This window comes from Phoca vitulina, unplaced genomic scaffold (assembly GCF_004348235.1).
Source record: "Phoca vitulina isolate PV1807 unplaced genomic scaffold, GSC_HSeal_1.0 scaffold29, whole genome shotgun sequence".
Classification (NCBI taxonomy): Eukaryota; Metazoa; Chordata; class Mammalia; order Carnivora; family Phocidae; genus Phoca; species Phoca vitulina.
This window is the reverse complement of record NW_022589732.1, coordinates 1,265,466-1,284,019: the sequence shown is the minus strand read 5'-3', so window position 1 is coordinate 1,284,019 and position 18,554 is coordinate 1,265,466. Positions and strand designations below refer to the sequence as shown.

The 18,554-nt window shown below is 41.8% G+C and overlaps 1 protein-coding gene and 1 non-coding gene across 6 annotated transcripts in view; one reads left to right on the top strand and one right to left on the bottom strand.

Moving 5' to 3' along the window:
- Positions 1-18,554, top strand: part of FAM13C (family with sequence similarity 13 member C) — a 150,606-nt gene that overhangs the window by 62,881 nt on the left and 69,171 nt on the right. For all 5 annotated transcript variants that reach the window (XM_032423913.1, XM_032423911.1, XM_032423912.1 and 2 more), the window contains one exon: positions 11,676-11,739. In XM_032423913.1, coding sequence (XP_032279804.1) covers positions 11,676-11,739 — 64 coding nt within the window. The remainder of the gene's footprint in view (positions 1-11,675; positions 11,740-18,554) is intronic.
- Positions 169-299, bottom strand: LOC116644435. The gene has a single exon (XR_004301751.1). It is a non-coding gene; the product is annotated as a small nucleolar RNA SNORA63 (small nucleolar RNA).

Genomic DNA, 18,554 nt, shown 5'->3' with positions numbered 1-18,554 from the left:
GAACACAAGCAGGGGGAGTGGGAGAGGGAGAAGCAGGCCTCCCGCCGAGCAGGGAGCCCGATGTGGGGCTCGATCCCAGGACCCTGGGATCATGACCTGAGCCGAAGGCAGACGCTTAATGACTGAGCCACCCAGGCGCCCCTCAAGTCAGTGTTTTACTTGGTAAACATGTCTGAGACCATGCATCCCTGGCTGCTAAGCACCATGGCAGACAGGGCTAGAAAGGTAACAGCTTTATTTTGAGCAGGGGGCAAAGACAAGGCAGCACTTTACAGCTACATTGCAAATAGATCCTGCATCCAGGTTCTGTTCATCTTGTGCCAAGACCACATTGGTAAGGAGAGGGTAGTGTTGCAGGTAGGTATGGCATTTATTGTTTGCTTTAAAATGGAATGATAATAAGAATCCTAACTAGCATAAGGAATAGCAGGTGTAGAGGTGCTGACTTATTCCAGATGGAGACAAGAGCCATAAGGCTAGAGCAATTGATCTGCAGAGAGAATATATCACATGACATCAGAAAGGTTGGCAGTGCCCAGACTGCACAGGGCCTTGTCGCCAGGGTATGGATCTTGGGTTTTGTTGAAGTTGAGGGAAGCCATTGGAGATTATCAGGAGAATAACATGCTCAGATTTACATCTTTAAAAGACCACTCTGGGTGGTATGTGTTGTAGGGAAGCAGGGAGACGGTGGAGGCAATGCCTCATCCATGTGGGAGATGATGGTGGCAGTGACAGTGGAAGAGGGAAGAGGAGAGGTGGAGATTAGAGACTCATATCTTCTTTTTGGAAGAGAAAGAAAACCTTTGATAGGGAACAGGTAGGATTTAGGCTTATTTAATATTAATGCTTACTTAAATCCTCTGTGCCTTTTCTTAAGTTCTTTTGTTCCTAGAACTATCCTGATTCATAATTTAAAAGCTAGAATGTTGGAAGGCCAAGTATCAGATGTAATATCACAGTGCCCAGCGCAATGAGAATTTAATATTCATCAAATATTTACCTGCCATTCAAATTAGCCACCCCCCACCATTATTTGTGATCTCCTGTCCTCTTCACTTTATCTGTCCCTAAACTAAATCTTCATTTGTATGAATTTTTTTCTGTCCCTGACTCAGAAAGACAGGTATTGTATTTACTTTGTAATGTTGCTCACTTGCTTACATTAGATTCCTCCAGAAAGCGGAGCCTCATAGAAGGCCTTGGGTACAGGGAGGTGATCCCAGGAAGCAGGAAGTGGGGGAAGGAAGAGCTGGAAGCAGGTGTGTAGCTGAGGTTACCACTCTTGGCAGCTGGAGATCAGGCCCCTGAGGACTCTCTGAGGAGCCTTATAAAAAGTCCTGTGAAAGTTGGGGGGCTACCGTGTTTATTCACACACTCCCCTCTTTGCTCCCCTCCTCTGAAGGTTGTCCCCCCAGCCTCAGGAGGTAAGTCCCACCCACTTCCAGGCTGAGGGAGTGAGCTCTGCCTCACAACATTCTTGAGGCCGAAAAGTGAAGAGACTTGGCAGGTGCTAAAAGGGGGATCATTTGATTGAGCAGAACTGTCCATGGAGCTTAAGCATTTGCTATGACCGCCGTGCCTCCTGGGCTGACCACTGCCTGGCACAGGAGGCAGGCATCTCATAATTACTTACTAAGTGAATAGAAAAAATGAGATATGCAAGGAAGTGCTTTGTATCCAGCTCAGCACACCAAGTGCTACTATCATTATTAATAATAATGTATTAGAACTTCTGCTCCCAATGGATCCTGTGTCCTCAATATTCCTTCCCAAACCCTTCTTTCTGATTCATGGGGTGTTTTTGAGTCACACCCATGGCAACTCTACCTCCTTTCTTCTCTCAGTCCTGACGCTGGCCTCATGGGTCTTCCTGCCCACCCAATTCCCTGGGCATTGGCATGGATCTGGCTGTTTCTGGGCTCTGCTCCAGCCCACCAAGGTGAGGAGGGGTATCAATTCCAGTGCAGCTGGGCTGCCTTGTGCTCAGTGTTTCTCATAGTGTCTCCAGGGACATGACTCTTCCCGCTTCTGGAATGTGTCCCCTGGGAGGCCAGGCCAGAAACACCCAGGGCACAGAAGTCCCTCTCACCTGTGCTCTTTAGCCACTGGTGTCCTCCTGGGTTGCTGCACCTAGACTTTTAGGATAATATTTCCCAACTAGGAATCCCTGGATCACTTGTTAAACACCTGTTACCAGTGCACTCCTTTGGAAATTCAGATTCAGTAACTGTGGGACCCAGGAATCTTTTTAATAACACTGATTGATTGTGATTTTCAGAGAAGTATAAAGGGAGGTAGAGCTTGGGTTCTAATAATTACTGGCAGGGCATATTATTAGAGATTAGCATTCTGCCTCTAGCCATAACCTCCTTCTCCCCTCTATGGGAGTTCATTGACCTGGACAAGTACATCCATGGATTGAAAAGTCAGTTCATGGGGCACCTGGGTGGCTCATTCGGTTAAACGTCTGCCTTCAGCTCAGGTCATGATCCCAGGGTCCTGGGATCGAGCCCTGCATCGGGCTCCCTGCTCAGCGGGAAGCCTGCTTCTCCCTCTCCCACTCCCCCTGCTTGTGTTCTCTCTCTCGCTGTGTCTCTCCCTGTCAAATAAATAAAATCTTAAAAAAAAAAAGAATCTTAAGAAAAGTCGGTTCATGAACATCTATTGACTTCTAATTCTGTTTTCTGTCAGCGGTCTCTTTGTATCAGGGGTCATTTTAAATTCAGTGCCTTGGTTTCTTTATCATTTAAGGTGGCTGCCCAGTATTCAATCTCAGTCCTTTAGCAGAAAAATTTGGTTAAAAGAAAAACACCAATAAGAGAGTGTCTTTAATATAACTTAGACTCCCTAGAGAAAGGAATTTTTTATTTACTGGTATTGAGGGTTGTTATTGTTGCTAATAATATTACTGGAATTTATTGGCATCTTGTCTGTGTCTGCATATAGAGCTATTGTTTGTACATAAAGAATGTTTTGCTCAGGTGGTTGTCCTCTTGGGATATACCTTTTGTTTTCAAAAGAGTTTCAGGAAACAACAGTCATACAGTCAGCCAGCAGTCATCCGGGTATACATTAGTGTATCCCATGTTGCTTTCTGAACAGAGGCTCAATTTAATTCAGCGGAATATCTTGAACTCTTAAGAGTGATTCAAGGTTCAGCTTGGTTCAGCCTTAAGGTTCTGATTCTATATGAAGCACTCTGAAAAGTGTACTGGCTGCTCTCCTTTTACGCTTTTTGCCCAGGTTTTCTAAATGTGGGTTAAAACACCACTTGCTAATCTTCAGCAGGTCTCCTCAGGGAAGAAACATATCTGCTTGTAGGAATGAGAGTCATCCCATCCTGCTAGTCCTGCTAGCATGCTGCAGATGGAGGAGAGAGCGTGAGTTTTATCATAATCATCGTATATACTTGGGAATATACCAGAATTGGCAGCTGTCCATAGCCCTGGGATGAATACTTTTATTTATTTATTTTTAAATTTATTTATTTGAGAGAGAGAGAGAGAGCACGCGTGAGCAGGAGGAGCAGAGGGAGAGAGAATCTAAAGCAGACTCTGCACTGAGCATGTAGCCCAACGCAGGGCTCAATCTCATGACCCTGAGATCATGACCTGAGCCGAAATCAAGTCAGTTGCTTAACTGACTGCACCACCCAGGTGCCCCAGGATGAATACATTATTAACAAACATATGAGTGCCTACTCTGTGCCAAATGTCACTATTAGCCCTAGAGATAAAAATAACAAGCAAGACTCACAAGGTCCCTGCTCCATAGAGTGTCATCATGAGAGAGAGACAATCAGATAATTCTACAAATACACAGTTAAAGACTGTGTAATGGAGGCAATGAGGATCATAATACAACAAGAACATGGGATGCCTGGGTGGCTCATTCCGTTAAGCTTCTGCCTTCAGCTCAGGCTATGATCCCAGGGTCCTGGGATTGAGTCCTGCATTTGGCTCCTTGCTCAGCAGGGAGCCTGTTTCTCCCTCTGCCTGCTGCTCCCCCTGCTTGTGCTCTCTCTCTCTTTCCCCCTCTCTCTCTGACAAATAAATTTTAAAAAATCTTAAAAAAAAAAAAAAAAAGAACATATAAAAGGGAGACTTGATTGTGAGCTTCGTGGTATCTACAGGATGAATGTATTAATTAGGAGAGAAAGTGGATAGGAAACAGCATTATGGGCACGGGAACATGACATACAAAGGCCTGAGGTGGAAACGAGCATGGTGCATACAAGAAACTATAAGAATGTCAGTGTAGTAGGAGCAGAGAGGGAGAACGGTATGAATTGAGGTCGAAGAGGTGGACAGATGCTAAATCCTTCTGATTGTCCTAGGATACTTTAAGTATTTTGGTCTTTAAGTGCCGTGTGCAGAAAGGTAGTTACAGATGGTTGTGTGGAAAATGGTTTGAGAGGGTAGAGGGGAAATAGGGAGAACATGGAGGCAGTCCAAAAGGCAGATTATAGTGGTTTGGCTTCAGATGGTAGTGGTGGAGGTGGAGGGAAGAGGACAGATGCAAAAGTTACTTGGGAAAAGAAATTGAAGGACTTCATAATACAATGGCTATTGGGCTTAAGGTAGAGGAAAGTGTCAGAATAACTCTGGCACTGGAAAGAGGGGGAAATTTTTCACTGAGATAGGGAACACATTCATCTGCTAATTTATTTATTTTTATTTTTATTTATTTATTTTTTATTTTTTTAAGATTTTATTTACTTATTTGACAGAGTGACAGTGAGAGAGGGAGCACAAGCAGCGGAGAGTAGGAGAGGGAGAAGCAGGCTTTCCACAGAACAGGGATCCCGATGCGGGGCTCGATCCCAGGACCTTGGGATCATGACCTGAGCTGAAGGCAGATGCTTAACGACTGAGCCACCCAGGCGCCCCATCATCTGCTAATTTAAATATAGATAATTGAAATGTTGATATAAATAAAAAATCCTATGCTGAAATATTGCTTCTTCACAAATTATTACATCTGTGGTTTGACACTAGCCTTAGGCCATGAAAAATATCTTAATGCTTAGTTCATTTTGCTATTTTGAATTCCAGTACACCTTCTGAGCAAAGGCCACTGCAGGATGACCCTATAGATTGGCTCAGCACATGCTTTAGGGTCCTAGCAATGTGGGAACACCAAAAATTTTGGAAAATATGCACTTTAATGGGTTGTCCACAACTTTGCAGTCACCAAATCTAGGAGGAAGCTCTTCTAATATCAGCACACAATTAATTTTCTATTTCTCTGTGAGAAGTGCTTTTAATTTGAATTATATCATGGTGGTCATGGTAATAGTGGCAGTGAGGGCGGTAATGATGTGGCAGTCCTCAGGGTTGTGGTGATGACAATAGTGGTGATGGTTGTAGTGGTAGTGATGACAGTGATGGTGGATGACAGTGGTGGTGGTGGTGGCAATGGTGGTGGTGATGACAGTAACAGTGGCAGTGACAGCAGTGGTGGTGGCAGATACAGTAGTGATCACGGTGATGGTGGTGGTGGTGGTGATGGTGGTGATGGTGGTGATGGTGATGATGGCAGTAGTGGTGACATGATGATGGTAACCATGGTGGTGGCAGTGGTAGTGACCATGGTGGTGGTGATGGTGGTGGTGGCGGTGATGACAGTGGCAGTGGCAGTGATGGTAGTGGTGGTGGCACTACAATAGTGGTCATGATGATGGTGATGGTGACAACAATGGTGGTGATGATGACAGTGCTGGTGGTGACAATGGTGGCAGCAGTGGTGGTGACCATGGTGGTGGTAGTGATGGTGGTGGTGGCAGTGGCAGTGATGGTGGTGGTGGTGGCAGTACAGTAGTGGTCGTGGTGATGGTGGTGGTGGTGGTGACAACAATGGTGGTGATGACAATGACTTTGGTGGTGGTCATGTGACAATGACAATGGTGGTGGTGATGACAGTGGTGACAACAGTGCTGGTGGTGGTGATGACAGTGCTAGTGGTGGTGATGACAGGGCTGGTGGTGGTGATGACAGTGATGGTGGTGGTGGTGATGACAGTGCTGGTGGTGGTGATGACAATGCTGGTGGTGGTGACAACAGTGCTAGTGGTGGTGGTGACAGTGATGGTGGCAGTGACGACAGTGTTGGTGGTGGTGATGACAGTGCTGGTGGTGGTGACAGTGATGGCAGCGGTGGTGACAACAGTGATGGTGGTGGTGGTGACGACAGTGCTGGTGGTTGTAGTGACGACAGGGCTGGTTGTGGTGATGACAGTGCTGGTGGTGGTGACGACAGTGATGGTGGTGATGACAGTGCTGGTGGTGGTGATGACAGTGATGTGGTGGTGGTGACAGTGATGGTGGTGGTGATGAGAGTGATGTGGTGGTGACAGTGATGGTGTGGTGATGACAGTGCTGGTGGTGGTGATGACAGTGATGGTGGTGGTGGTGACAATGCTGGTGGTGATGACATTGATGTGGTGGTGACAGTGATGGTGGTGGTGACGACAGTGCTGGTGGTGGTGGTGACAACTGTGCTGGTGGTGGTGATGACAGTGCTGGTTGTCATGATGACAGTGCTGGTGGTGGTGATGACAGTGCTGGTGGTGGTGATGACAGTGATGTGGTGGTGACAACAGTGCTGGTGGTCGTGATGACAGTACTGGTGGTCGTAGTGATGACAGTGTTGGTGGTGGTGATGACAGTGATGGTGGTGGTGGTGACAATGCTGGTGGTGATGACAGTGATGATGGTGGTGGTGACAATGCTGGTGGTGGTGATGACAATGCTGGTGGTGATGACAGTGATGTGATGACAGTGCTGGTGGTGGTGGTGACAACAGTGCTGGTTGTTGTGACGACAGTGCTGGTGGTGGTGATGACAGTGATGTGGTGGTGACAGTGATGGTGGTGGTGACAACAGTGCTGGTGGTGGTGGTGATGATAGTGATGGTGGTGGTGATGACAGTGCTGGTGGTGGTGACAGTGATGTGGTGGTGGTGACAGTGATGGTGGTGGTGATGACAGTGTTGGTGGTGGTGATGACAGTGCTGGTGGTGATGACAACAGTGATGGTGGTGGTGGTGACAATGCTGGTGGTGATGACAGTGCTGGTGGTGGTGGTGACAGTGCTGGTGGTGACAGTGGTGATGACAGTGCTGGTGGTGATGACAGTGATGGTGGTGGTGGTGATGTTCAGAGGCACGACACCCCCATCAGTGCTGAGATCCATAATCAGGCCCTGTGGAGCACAGTCTGCATTTCCTGTTGCCTGGACCAGAGGGCAGGGCTGTGCTGGAGCTGGCAGTGTGCTCTGACAGGCCTACTCATAGCAGAGATGTGCTTGGTTCCTTTCCTATTGTCATTTTGGGTGAAGGGAAGCAAGAGAATTGGAGGGAATGTTTCAGTGTGACCTAGCATTTACGTTTAGGCCAGTTTCCTGGTAGGATTGTAAATGGTTCAAGCAGTATCTTTAAAGATCTTTAAAGAAAGGGAATTTGAGACACCTAGATACTGTTCTCTTTTCATTGCTAAACTTCTCTAGTGAGAAGCTTTCATTTCTCTTTCCTCTTCTGCCTGACATTTATCTTGTTCAGTCCACTGGCCTTTTGCTTCTCTGCTTTCATTCTCACAACCTCCAGATGACTGAGATTTTCTAGCAGTGTGAGCTTGGGCAATGTGCCTGCATGTCCTGTTCTCCTTGCCTTGCTTTCTTGTTCTCTGTTATACTTAGCATCTGGTACACCATAGACCACTGGTTTATTTCTTTAGGTTCTCTTTCCTCATATGAAGATTATAAGTTCCATGAGGGCAGAGACTTTGTTCTATTCACTGTTTTATTCCAAAAACCTGCAATAGTACCTGGCACATAGTTGGTGGTTCATAAATATTAATTTAATGAATGAATAAAGTTATATAACTGCCTTGTTTTCTGTTAAGTCAAATGGGTATAATAATGCTAATCTCATATAGTTACTATGAGGATTAAATGATATAATGTAAGTAAACCACCTGGCATTCCTAGCCTGGCATAGTAAGGGCTGGTGAGTTGTTATATGGTCCTTCACACTCTTCTTTCTCATAACCTCTTTCTCTTTGTTATTTAGAATGATATTCCAGTTAGCTTCTTACCTCCTTAATGATGGATCTCTACCTTCTTCTTCTATCCACTAACTGGAGACCTGCCCAGTGACACTGAGTAACGAAATCCCAGGTTTTTGTTTTTGTTTTTTTAAAAGATTTTATTTATTTTTTGATAGAGACAGCAAGAGAGGGAACACAAGCATGGGAAGTGGGAGAGGGAAAAGCAGGCTTCCCGTGGAGCAGGGAGCCCAATGTGACCTGAGCTGAAGGCAGACGCTTAACGACTGAGCCACCCAGGCACCCCCAGGTTTTTTTTTTTAAAGATTTTATTTCTTTATTTGAGAAAGAGAGAGAGAGACAAAAACAGAGCATGAGCAGGGGGGAGGAGGCAAAGGGAGAGGAAGAAGCAGACTTCCTGCTGAGCAGGGAGCCTGATGTGGGGCTTGATCCCAGGACCCTGAGATCATGACCTGAGCCTAAGGCAGACACTTAACTGACTGAGCCACCCAGGCGCCCCAAGGAAATCCCAGGTTTTGTCTTTTTCAGCTTGCTTATTCACAAGACTTTGATCATTGTTAATAAAATATACCATGAATTATCATTGTTTATAATTCTATTATTGTATTTTTCATATATGATTCTAGAATCCATGTGTTATTTTTAATATAGCTAGCAGTAGTATCGTGAATTATCCTATGAGGTAGCTGCTATTATCCTCACTTTACAGATGAGGAAACCAAGCCTTAGAGAGGTTGATACCTTACCTGTGGGTACACACACCTAGTAAGTGGTGGATCAAGAAGTCATTCTTAGATCTGGTTCCTTCTGTTTCTTCATTACCCATCCAAAGGCATGCACTGAGTGTGTACCAGAGGCCAGGTACTGTGCTAGGCTCTGGCCACACAACAGGGAAAAAAAATCAGCGCAGAACCTGTGACTACTGCACATCACAGTTACCATTATCACAACCCCTCTGCTGAACACACTGTAGAGTGCCAATTCTAGGGTGAGCCCTGTTCAGGTATTTTTACTTCCCTATCTCAGCCTTGCTTCAAGCTGCAAATATCTAAATCTAAACTCATGAATTGCCTCTTTCTGACAACTGCCTGCTGTCCCCACCAAAATTACATATTTTTCTACCTCCATTAGAAAAACCACCTGTCATCTTTCTAGTCACACAGTCTCAAAACTTTGGAATAATTTTGATTATCTCATCTCTTTTATTCCATACTTTCAATACACACCCAAGACCTCTTGATTTTTTCTTAAGATTTTATTTATTTATTTGAGAGAGAGAGAAAGAGAGCATGAGGTGGGGAGGGGCAGAGGGAGAAGGAGAAGCAGACTTCCTGCTGAGCAGGGAGCCCGACATGGAGTTCGATCCCAGGATCCGGAGATCATGATCTGAGCCGAAGGCAGACACTTAACCAACTGAGCCACCCAGGTGCCCCTACCTCTTGATTGTTTTTAATCCTTGAAAATATATCTCTTGTTTCTACCTCCCCAGTTCCTCTCTACCATTTTAATATCAGCTTCTATACCCTGATCCTTCCCTTACTATTAGCCTCAAGACTGGGTATTAGTTTTATCCTCTGCTTCAGATTCCACTGAATTGTAAGTCTCCTAAAGGCCTAGAGTCTGCTTATTGATTATCTCCCCAACACTATACCAGGTGCATAGGAGACATTCAAATGGCTATTAAATTAAAGCAACTTTGATGCTTAGACCATAGTTCTTAAACTTGACCTGGAGGTTTATTTGGAGTTATAAGTACTTTTCTTGGAAGATCATATGAGTGTATGATAAGTAGGCTATTCTCTGCATATCAATAATGTATATTTTTAACAACATATATTTCTGCTTTTTTTCCCATTAATGTTTGCTATCTGTGTATTTGTTTTACTGTCTGCTAGCACCAAAGCTCTAGAGACATTTATGGTTAAACTATAAACTGGTAAATATTTTTTCCATTAAAGAATACCACTCTTCCATTTTTCTGGTGCTACCATAACTCTATAGAAACACAATTTGAGAACCAGTGTATCTTACAAAGAAATTATGAGCCATTCAAAATTTTAGATGTTACTGTATTGGACACATTAACTCTTGTGCCTAAGAGGGTTTCTCCCATTTGTAGGATAGAGCAATTTAGTATTTTCTGAAGCCCCGATATTACTGTGTTTGCAGCACAGGGAATTGATGGGGATAGAATGGGTGTGCCAGTGGTCTTCCTCACTTTCTTTTCCCACTTGAGTGATCTCTCCCTGAGCTCACTGTTGGACCCTTAATCTTCTCACTTACTCAGGAGAGACATGCTGGTTTGCGCAGATGTAGTAGAAATCAGTGCATTCTAGACAATTTTGTTTACCATCTCCTTACTTTTCTCATTGGAAGCAAATTGTTTGCACAGTTAGCAGTGCCCTTGGACTGAACAAATTTGCATTCTTAAGAATATTTTGAAGATGTTATGCTTGTGGCATTTCTAAATGTGTATCATGACTTAAAGAAATCATTTATCTTGTTGACCCTTCAGAGGACATATATACTTTCTTCAGGACTCAAATTGAAGCTGATTGATAACTGTAAATAATTATGTCCCCAAATAAATCTTTTTATAAATGACTTAATGGTGACTAAATCTTTTATTAAGAAAGCAGGCACTTTTATAAGGATAATAACTATAATTTAATACACTTATTATATAATAGCATGCAAACTGCTGCAGAAAAACTTGAATGTTATGTAATAGATACTACTAGATCATAACATTTGACAAATCATGATTTTGAACTCAGCATCTGCCTATAGTGAAATTTTGCTTTTTTGTATTTAAATTTTAAAAATTGATTCAGAGTAGATATGCCTTATTTCAAGTCATTTTCTTTTATTCGAAACTATGTAGTGGCAAGACCCAGCTTCATCATGTTACCCAGAAATTACTCTGTTTATTGTGTTAGTTAAAAGATAGGATGAAATTTCCAAATGCTGTCTTCAGTGAACAAATGCTATCTTTCCGTACTGACCGCATCAGATCTATCAGATCGCATACACAAAAATCTTTTTAATTAATGAAACAATATTAAATTTGTATTAGGTACTGAGGATTCAGCAGTGTAGAAAATGGACATAATCCCCAATTTTTTGGAGCAATGAAGAAATGCCAATAAACAGGTTAATTTCAGATAGTGGTAAGTGCTAAGAAGAAAATCTGCGGACAGTGTGATAGAGAGTGTAGTGAGGCCTACTTCTAGTTAGGGACATCAGGAAGTCCTGTTGGGAGGTGACATGCTGCTTATGATGGAAGGGTCAGTTTTATGAAGATCTGGGGGAGAGCAGTCTGGGGTAGTAATTAGGATGGTTTGAACAGGGAACCAGCACCATGTATTCAAGAAACCAAGAGAAGGCCAGAGAGGCTGGAGTGTAGGGGACAGGGTGTGAGTGTTAGGAAGTGGGGCCAGGCACACTGGCAGAATTCAAGCATTGTAATGTGTTGCAGACAATTATGAGGAGTCTGGATTTTATTCTGTGGGCAGTGGGACACCACTGAAGGTTTTGTAGCTGCCAGCCTCAAATGTGCATTGTTGAAAGATTTCTTTTAAATGGAAATAACTTTTCTTTGTATTTTACAGAATCGACCAAAGGGGTGCCATTTGGTCAAAGGACGCTTTTGAGACTTGTCAGGACTTAAATGAGGTAGGTGCCATCATTGTTGGTTGTATGAAATGAATTAGCCAATCATGAAATTTATTATTCTTTTTTCCTAGTATTAGGAATTCTTTCTGATTAAAACTTTAAGTGTTTTTGCTCTTAAGTGAACTTGTTTTCCCTGTAGCTCTTTGGGTAATGTTTTTCCTCACTCTGGAGCAAATATATTTAAAATATTATCTGAGAGATTGCTCACTACATCTTGGACCTAAACCAAGTCCAGCAGTCATTCCATTATTCTGTTTTCAACTTTGCTTCAGGATTGTATAACCATGGCTGTGGCAGTTACATTTGTAACACTTTCTCTTAATTTTATTCTCTCTCTCTCTCTCTATTTCTAATGGCTTTTGTAGTCTCAAATGTAATCATGCTTACTATTTATCCATGGAGTATGATATAGTTTGGTGTTTGCAATACGGTCTTTTTAGTATATTTTGAAACACTGAAGTCCTATTTTCCAGTCCGAATGGTTTCTCACCAAACCGGACATCACTATGTTAATGTTTGTTCTAAATTTTATTTGAAATAGATAATTTAATTCTCCTGTTGGAAATCAATATAACATAATTAGGATCCCTGTTATTATGAATTCTTTGGCTTAAGACCTTGGTTTGAAATACTGTCTAGTTTCCGTTGCCCTCATTTTATAATAAAGGAGCAGTGGGTGCTATATCTGATTAGGATCATAGCAAAAGGAATGAAAAGACTCGATGCTCAGATGCCAGGAAGAAAGATGATGGACTTGAGGCAAATTGTTTATTTGTCATTTGAAGATTGATCTCTTCTCCCCCTCTAAGAAAAGGCAATTAATTAAATTTAGGGGATTTTCTTTTTCTTTTTTTACTTTAGAACTTGGCAGAAATGAATAGCCAAAGGTAAACCAGCTGCCTGATTAAATCAAGTTAAATAAATAAGTAAAGTTGTGGAAAATGACCTAAAGTTAACAACACAGAACACTGCTTGTTATTTATTTGTGCATAGAGACAGTCTTCAAATTCCCCAATCTCACTCATGGTAACAAGAGTGACAAAGAGTTTAAGAAAAAATAGGCAAGAGCCTGAATCAATGAACACATTGTGAACAAGCAAAATGCTAGCTATAAAGAAGTACTGATTTGTTTTGACATAAGTGACTAGAAAAATGAGGTGATTCTAAGAGTCAGCTTGTGATAGGTTTCAAGTATTTGGGAGAAACTCAGATTTGTGAACTAGAAACCCATGAGAATGCTGAGATTACTTGAGCATTCTGAAATCAGAGATGCAAAAAGATCTATTTGCAAATCTGCTTTCCTGTATTTCTTCGCTGTATTGTATCGGCAAATTTCATGAAATGTGCCAGTTTACTGCTCTGGGATTACATGGGTGCAAGAGCATTGAATAGAGACACGCATTCAAAAGAGCAGGCAACGCCCTATTTTAAATGTGTGCTCTTCCATGATAAGGTAGTGCTGCTGATCCAAACTGTTTGATAAGAGTGAGTGTGAGCTCAAAGTGTTTTGTTCCACTCAAGGGGTAAACTGTGTGGTATGAGTATTCCAATCCATATCCTTTCATGCAGTTTCTGTTGTGACTGAAATTTGGGGGCCAGAGGAAACCCTAGAAAAGCTTGAATGGGAGCAGTATGAGTGGATCCAAGGCCATGCAGGGAGGGTCGATGTCATTGATGAAGACATCCTATAGAGTGGATATATATTTAAATGGGGTTTTCTCCGCATTTCCCAAATGTAGGGAAAAGCAAACTCTTTTATGGAAGAACCCCATCATATCATTTCTTTAGGCAAGAGTCCTATGGAACACAGGTGGAAAACACTGCTTTAATATTTTTAATTGAAAGAGAACAAGAATATATAATAGTGCATATATTCTAAATGTACAGCTGGATGAACTAGATTAAGAAACGACATTATCAGCATCCCAGACACCCCTGTATAATTCCTTCCAGTCACTACTCTCCAATAAGGATAACTATTTTTCAGACTAAAATAGATTTGTTTTGTCTATTATTGAGCTTTTCATAAATGCATTGTATGTACTTTTTTGTATCTGGTTTCATTTGCTCGGTATTATGCTTCTGAGATTCATACATATTTAGCATGTAGTTTTAGTTTTCTCCTTGCTGTTACCCATTGTATGTTTTTTCCCCTAGTTTTTGACTATTATGATAAGTTGTAACTGATAACTTTTTTTTTATTAACTGCTATTTGTTCTCTGTTCAGCTGACTTTTACAGGAGTATTCCTTCCATCTCTAAATGTAAATGCAAGGTAGACTTTTTTGTTATGTTAGCTGTCTTCATTCCTCTTTGTTCCTTTCTTGTATTTATTTACCACTGCCCCCCTCCCTACCACACACACACAGCCATCTAGTTCTCTAAAATGAACCCATCAGTTCTATATCTGCTTTCTTTCTTCACATCAATTGGAAGTCTAAAGTCAAAAGAGTTTCTTGAGTCTCATGAGAAGATGGTCCACAAATATTTTCCAGACATTTCCATAGACCCTAATGCTGTATATATACAATAAAAATTTTAAGATGCTACATATATGCTTTATATTTTCCTAAAATTTCATATCTGGTAATTTACTTCTACTTTTTGAACTTTTTAATTATACTTGCTCTGTCACAGATAGATGGGCCTCAGCTATGGTTTGGTTCCAGAGCTGGCACTTGACCCAAGGTCTCCTATACTCAGTAAGGCAATACATGGTATGATGTATCTACATATAAGGTGTATTCCCCTACTTTCCCAGTGAACTGGCTACAAAGTTCAATATTTTTTTAAGTAGGCTCCACACCCAGCATGGAGCCCTCCTAGTGAACTGGAAAACTCACTCACTTATTATTTCCACTTGGCATGAGTATAGATTTGATTCTGGCTAGTCTCACTTTTCTTAAGCCAGTCTCAAGCTACCAATCTTTGACCTTGGGTCTCTTGATAGGACTTGCAACCCCATCCCATGAGTTTTGGTGCATCTGAGACTATGTTATAGGTGTTTGTTTCTGAAAAACTGAGTAAGTTTCCCTGCTGCCATTGAGCTAAACTGTCAGATTTTTCCTCTGTAAGACATCAGGAGGTTTTATCTGTTGGGGTCTTCTGGATCATGATTGGAAAATATTCTGGACTTAAGATCTATCAATGTCTCTCATCCATCTTTTTTTTTCTTAAAGATTTATTTATTTGAGAGAGAGAGAGTAGGGGGGCGGGCAGGGGAGAAAGAGAATCCTCAAGCAGACTCCTGCTGAGCACAGCCTGACACAGGGCTCAGTCCCAGGACCCTGAGATCATGACCTGAGCCGAAATCAAGAGCTAACCACTTAAACAACTGAGCCACCCAGGTGCCCCAATCAGTGTCTCATCCATCTTTATCCTTGGTTTTAGTTATACCTCCATATCCGTATAATTGATAAGCACTCAATAGATCAAAAAGTTGAAGGGTAAAATGAGAACAAATATTGTTTTCCTTCTTCATATCCTAGTAAATCCCCTTCTCAGCTCCATTTCCAAATAAGAAAAATAACAGATGTAGAAAGAAAACTAATGGGTTGTCTCTTCCCTGAAAAAGCATGGCATATTGGGTCTTCAAACCACTTTTTCTATTACAGACTGCATATCATAAAGCATTACAGCAACTTCTTTTAGTTTTTCAATTGTAAAATTGGGGCAGGAAGTTTTGAATTGGGTTAATTCTAGGAGCCCTTTCAGTTTTAACATTCACTGATTCTACCCCTCCCCCCTCCCCCCCTTTTTTTTTCATTTTCCTAATGCTTATAGAATTTAGTCACAGGTTCCCATCAAGGATGAACAAGGCAAACCATCACAGAGTTACTTAGGGATAAGACCTCAAGGCCAATCACCTGAAGGCCTGGTTTGGGGAACAAATACTAGATCTTCTCTGTTACTTTCTTCTCTTGAGCTCTTCTCTCACCGTAAGTTGCCTTTCTTTAGTGATATACTTGTATTCCTTTCCCTTTAGTTTTTGCATATCTATTACTGCATTTGATTTGTGGTTACCATTAGGTCTGTATATAACATCTTCTGCATATAGCAGTCTATATTAAGTTGACAGTCACTTAAGTTTGAACCCTATTCTTTATTTCTCTCCCTCCATGTTTTAGGTATATGGTGTCATACTTTACATCCTTTTAGTTTGTAAGTTCCTTGACTGATTTTTACAAATATACTTATTTTTACTGCTTTTGTACTTCCTACTTTTTGACTCTTACTTATGGTCTTTCAACTCACAGAGTCCCCTTTCATATTTCTTGTAGGGATGGTTTAGTGATCATGAAGCTGGTTTAGCTTTTGTTTGTCTGAAAAACTCTTTTATCTCTACTATTCTGCATGATAGCTATGCTGGATAGAATATTCTTGGCTGCAGATTTTTCCCATTCGGTACTTTGAATAGATCATGCCACTCTCTTCTGGCCTGTGGAGTTTCTGCTAAAGTCCACTGATAGCCTTCTGGGGTTTCCCTTGTATGTAACTATCTTCTTTTCTCTTGTCAATTTTAGAATCTCTCTTTATCACTACTTTTTACCATTTTAATTACTATGTGTCTTGGTGTGGCCCTCCTTGGGTTGACTTTGTTGGGGGCTCTCTGTGCCTCCTGGATCTGGATATCTGTTTCTTTCCCCAGATAAGGGAAGTTTTCTGCTATTATTTCTTCAAATAAATTTTTTGCTCCCTTTTATCTCTCTTTTTCTTCTGATATCCCTATAATGTGAATGTTATTATGCTTGATAGAGTCATTTAGTTCCCTAAGTCTATTCTCATTTTGCATAATTCTTTTTCTCACACCTGGTCGGCTTGATTACTTTCCATTACTCTGTCCTCCAGGTCACTAATTCATTCTTCCATTCCCTCTAGCCACTATATATTCCATCTAGAGCATTTTTAATTTCATTTATTGTGTTCTTCATCTCTGATTTTTTTTTTATGTTTTCTATCCCTTTGTTAAGGATCTCACTGAGGTCCTCCACTCTTCTTAAGTCCAGTGAGTATCTTTATGATCATTACTTTAAATTCTCTATCAGACATATTACTTACCTCCATTTAGCTTAGGTCTCTTGCTGTGGTTTTGTCCTGTTCTTTCATTTGGGACATATTCCTCTGTCTCCTCATTTTGTCTAACGTTTGGTATCTGTTTCTCTGTGTTAGGAAAGTCAGCTGTCTGCTGCTCTTAAAAGGAGTGGGGGTGGTGTGCGTTTTTAACAAGGTGGTATTTGCCTTTTCCAGAGGGGATGCAGCTTCTGTTGAGACTGAGCCAACTGGGGCCATTCTGCAAAGTGTACAGGGGTAGGGTGGGTGCCGTGCCTATAAGTTTTGCATGCTGGTCCTCTTCTTCCACAGGGGACATGCCACTGCTGCCAAGACCAGGCCAGCCAGGGCCTGATCCACAAAATGCACATGGGCAGGGCACACAGTTTTAACAAAGTGTACACATCTTTGCAGGAGGTGACCTGCTGCTGCTACAGCTGGATGGAGGCCTTGCAAAGCATGCTGTCTGGAGACATGGTGTTGGCAAGTTTTGCACTGGTCTTCTGGGAAAAGGGACTCACAGCCCCAGAACTGAAGCAGGCCAGTCTGGAGGGGACAGGGCATAGTGTAAGCAAGTTATGTAGTGAATGCTAGGGCTGTGCTTTTTCCCACAGGTGGCCATGTGTTTATGCTGGGGGTAGGAGAGGGAAATGGCACCTGCTAAGTCCTTCATTCCTGGAGGTGTCTTCCAGTGAAATCTGCCACTCTAGAACATACTCTGCAATTAGTAAATAATTCTCCCTCCTATATGCCCCAGGCATTTTTCAAACTGCTGCTTCTATCCTATATCTCCATGAGCTGTTTGTTGTGTTGTCTCTTTAAGGGCAGGACTCAGTTTCCTCTTGCCCTTCTGGCTCTCCCAGAGCTGAGCCTACTGATTTTTAAATTTCCAGGCTTTCAGTCCTGCTGGTTGTAAGAATGCATGAAATTTGGCCTTTATATACAATGGAATATTACTCAGCTATCAGAAAGGATGAATACCCAACTTTTGCATCAACATAGATGGGACTGGAGGAGATTATGCTAAGTGAAATAAGTCAAGCAGAGAAAGTCAATTATCATATGGTTTTACTTATTTGTGGAACATAAGGAATAGCATGGAGGACATTAGGAGAAGGAAGGGAAAAATGAACGGGGGGAAATTGGAGGGGGAGACGAACCATGAGAGACTGTGGACTCTGAGAAACAAACTGAGGGTTTTAGAGGGGAGAGGGTTGGGGGGATGGGTTAGCCTGGTGATGGGTATTAAAGAGGGCACGTACTGCATGGAGCACTGGGTGTTATACTCAAACAATGAATCATGGAACATTACATCAAAAACTAATGATGTAATGTATGGTGATTAACATAACATAAAAAAAAAAGAAAAGAAAAACAAAACAGAAGAATGTCCAAAAACTGAAAAAAAAAAGTAGACCAATTTTCACATTTGTGGTGCCCCTTTTTGAGCCTATATGCACGTGTCTATATGTGTGTTTCCATGTGAAAAATTTGATTGTCTTTTTATTACTATCCAAAGTTTAGCATATGGATATTGTGGCCTCAAGTCATATAAGAACTCAAGGTGGTACTTACTGTTTAATTTGAAATCTTTCTCCCTCAAAATTGTCTTAATTTTGAGAAAATAATATAACAAGAGGCTTCTTCAGGCCTTTGATACTCCTCAGTTAGCTAAATGGTATTATTTCTGAAGGAATAGTCAGCTATATTTTTCTATTAAAATCCAAACCCTGTCCATAGGGTTTATCTGTAGTTTGGAATTGAAGA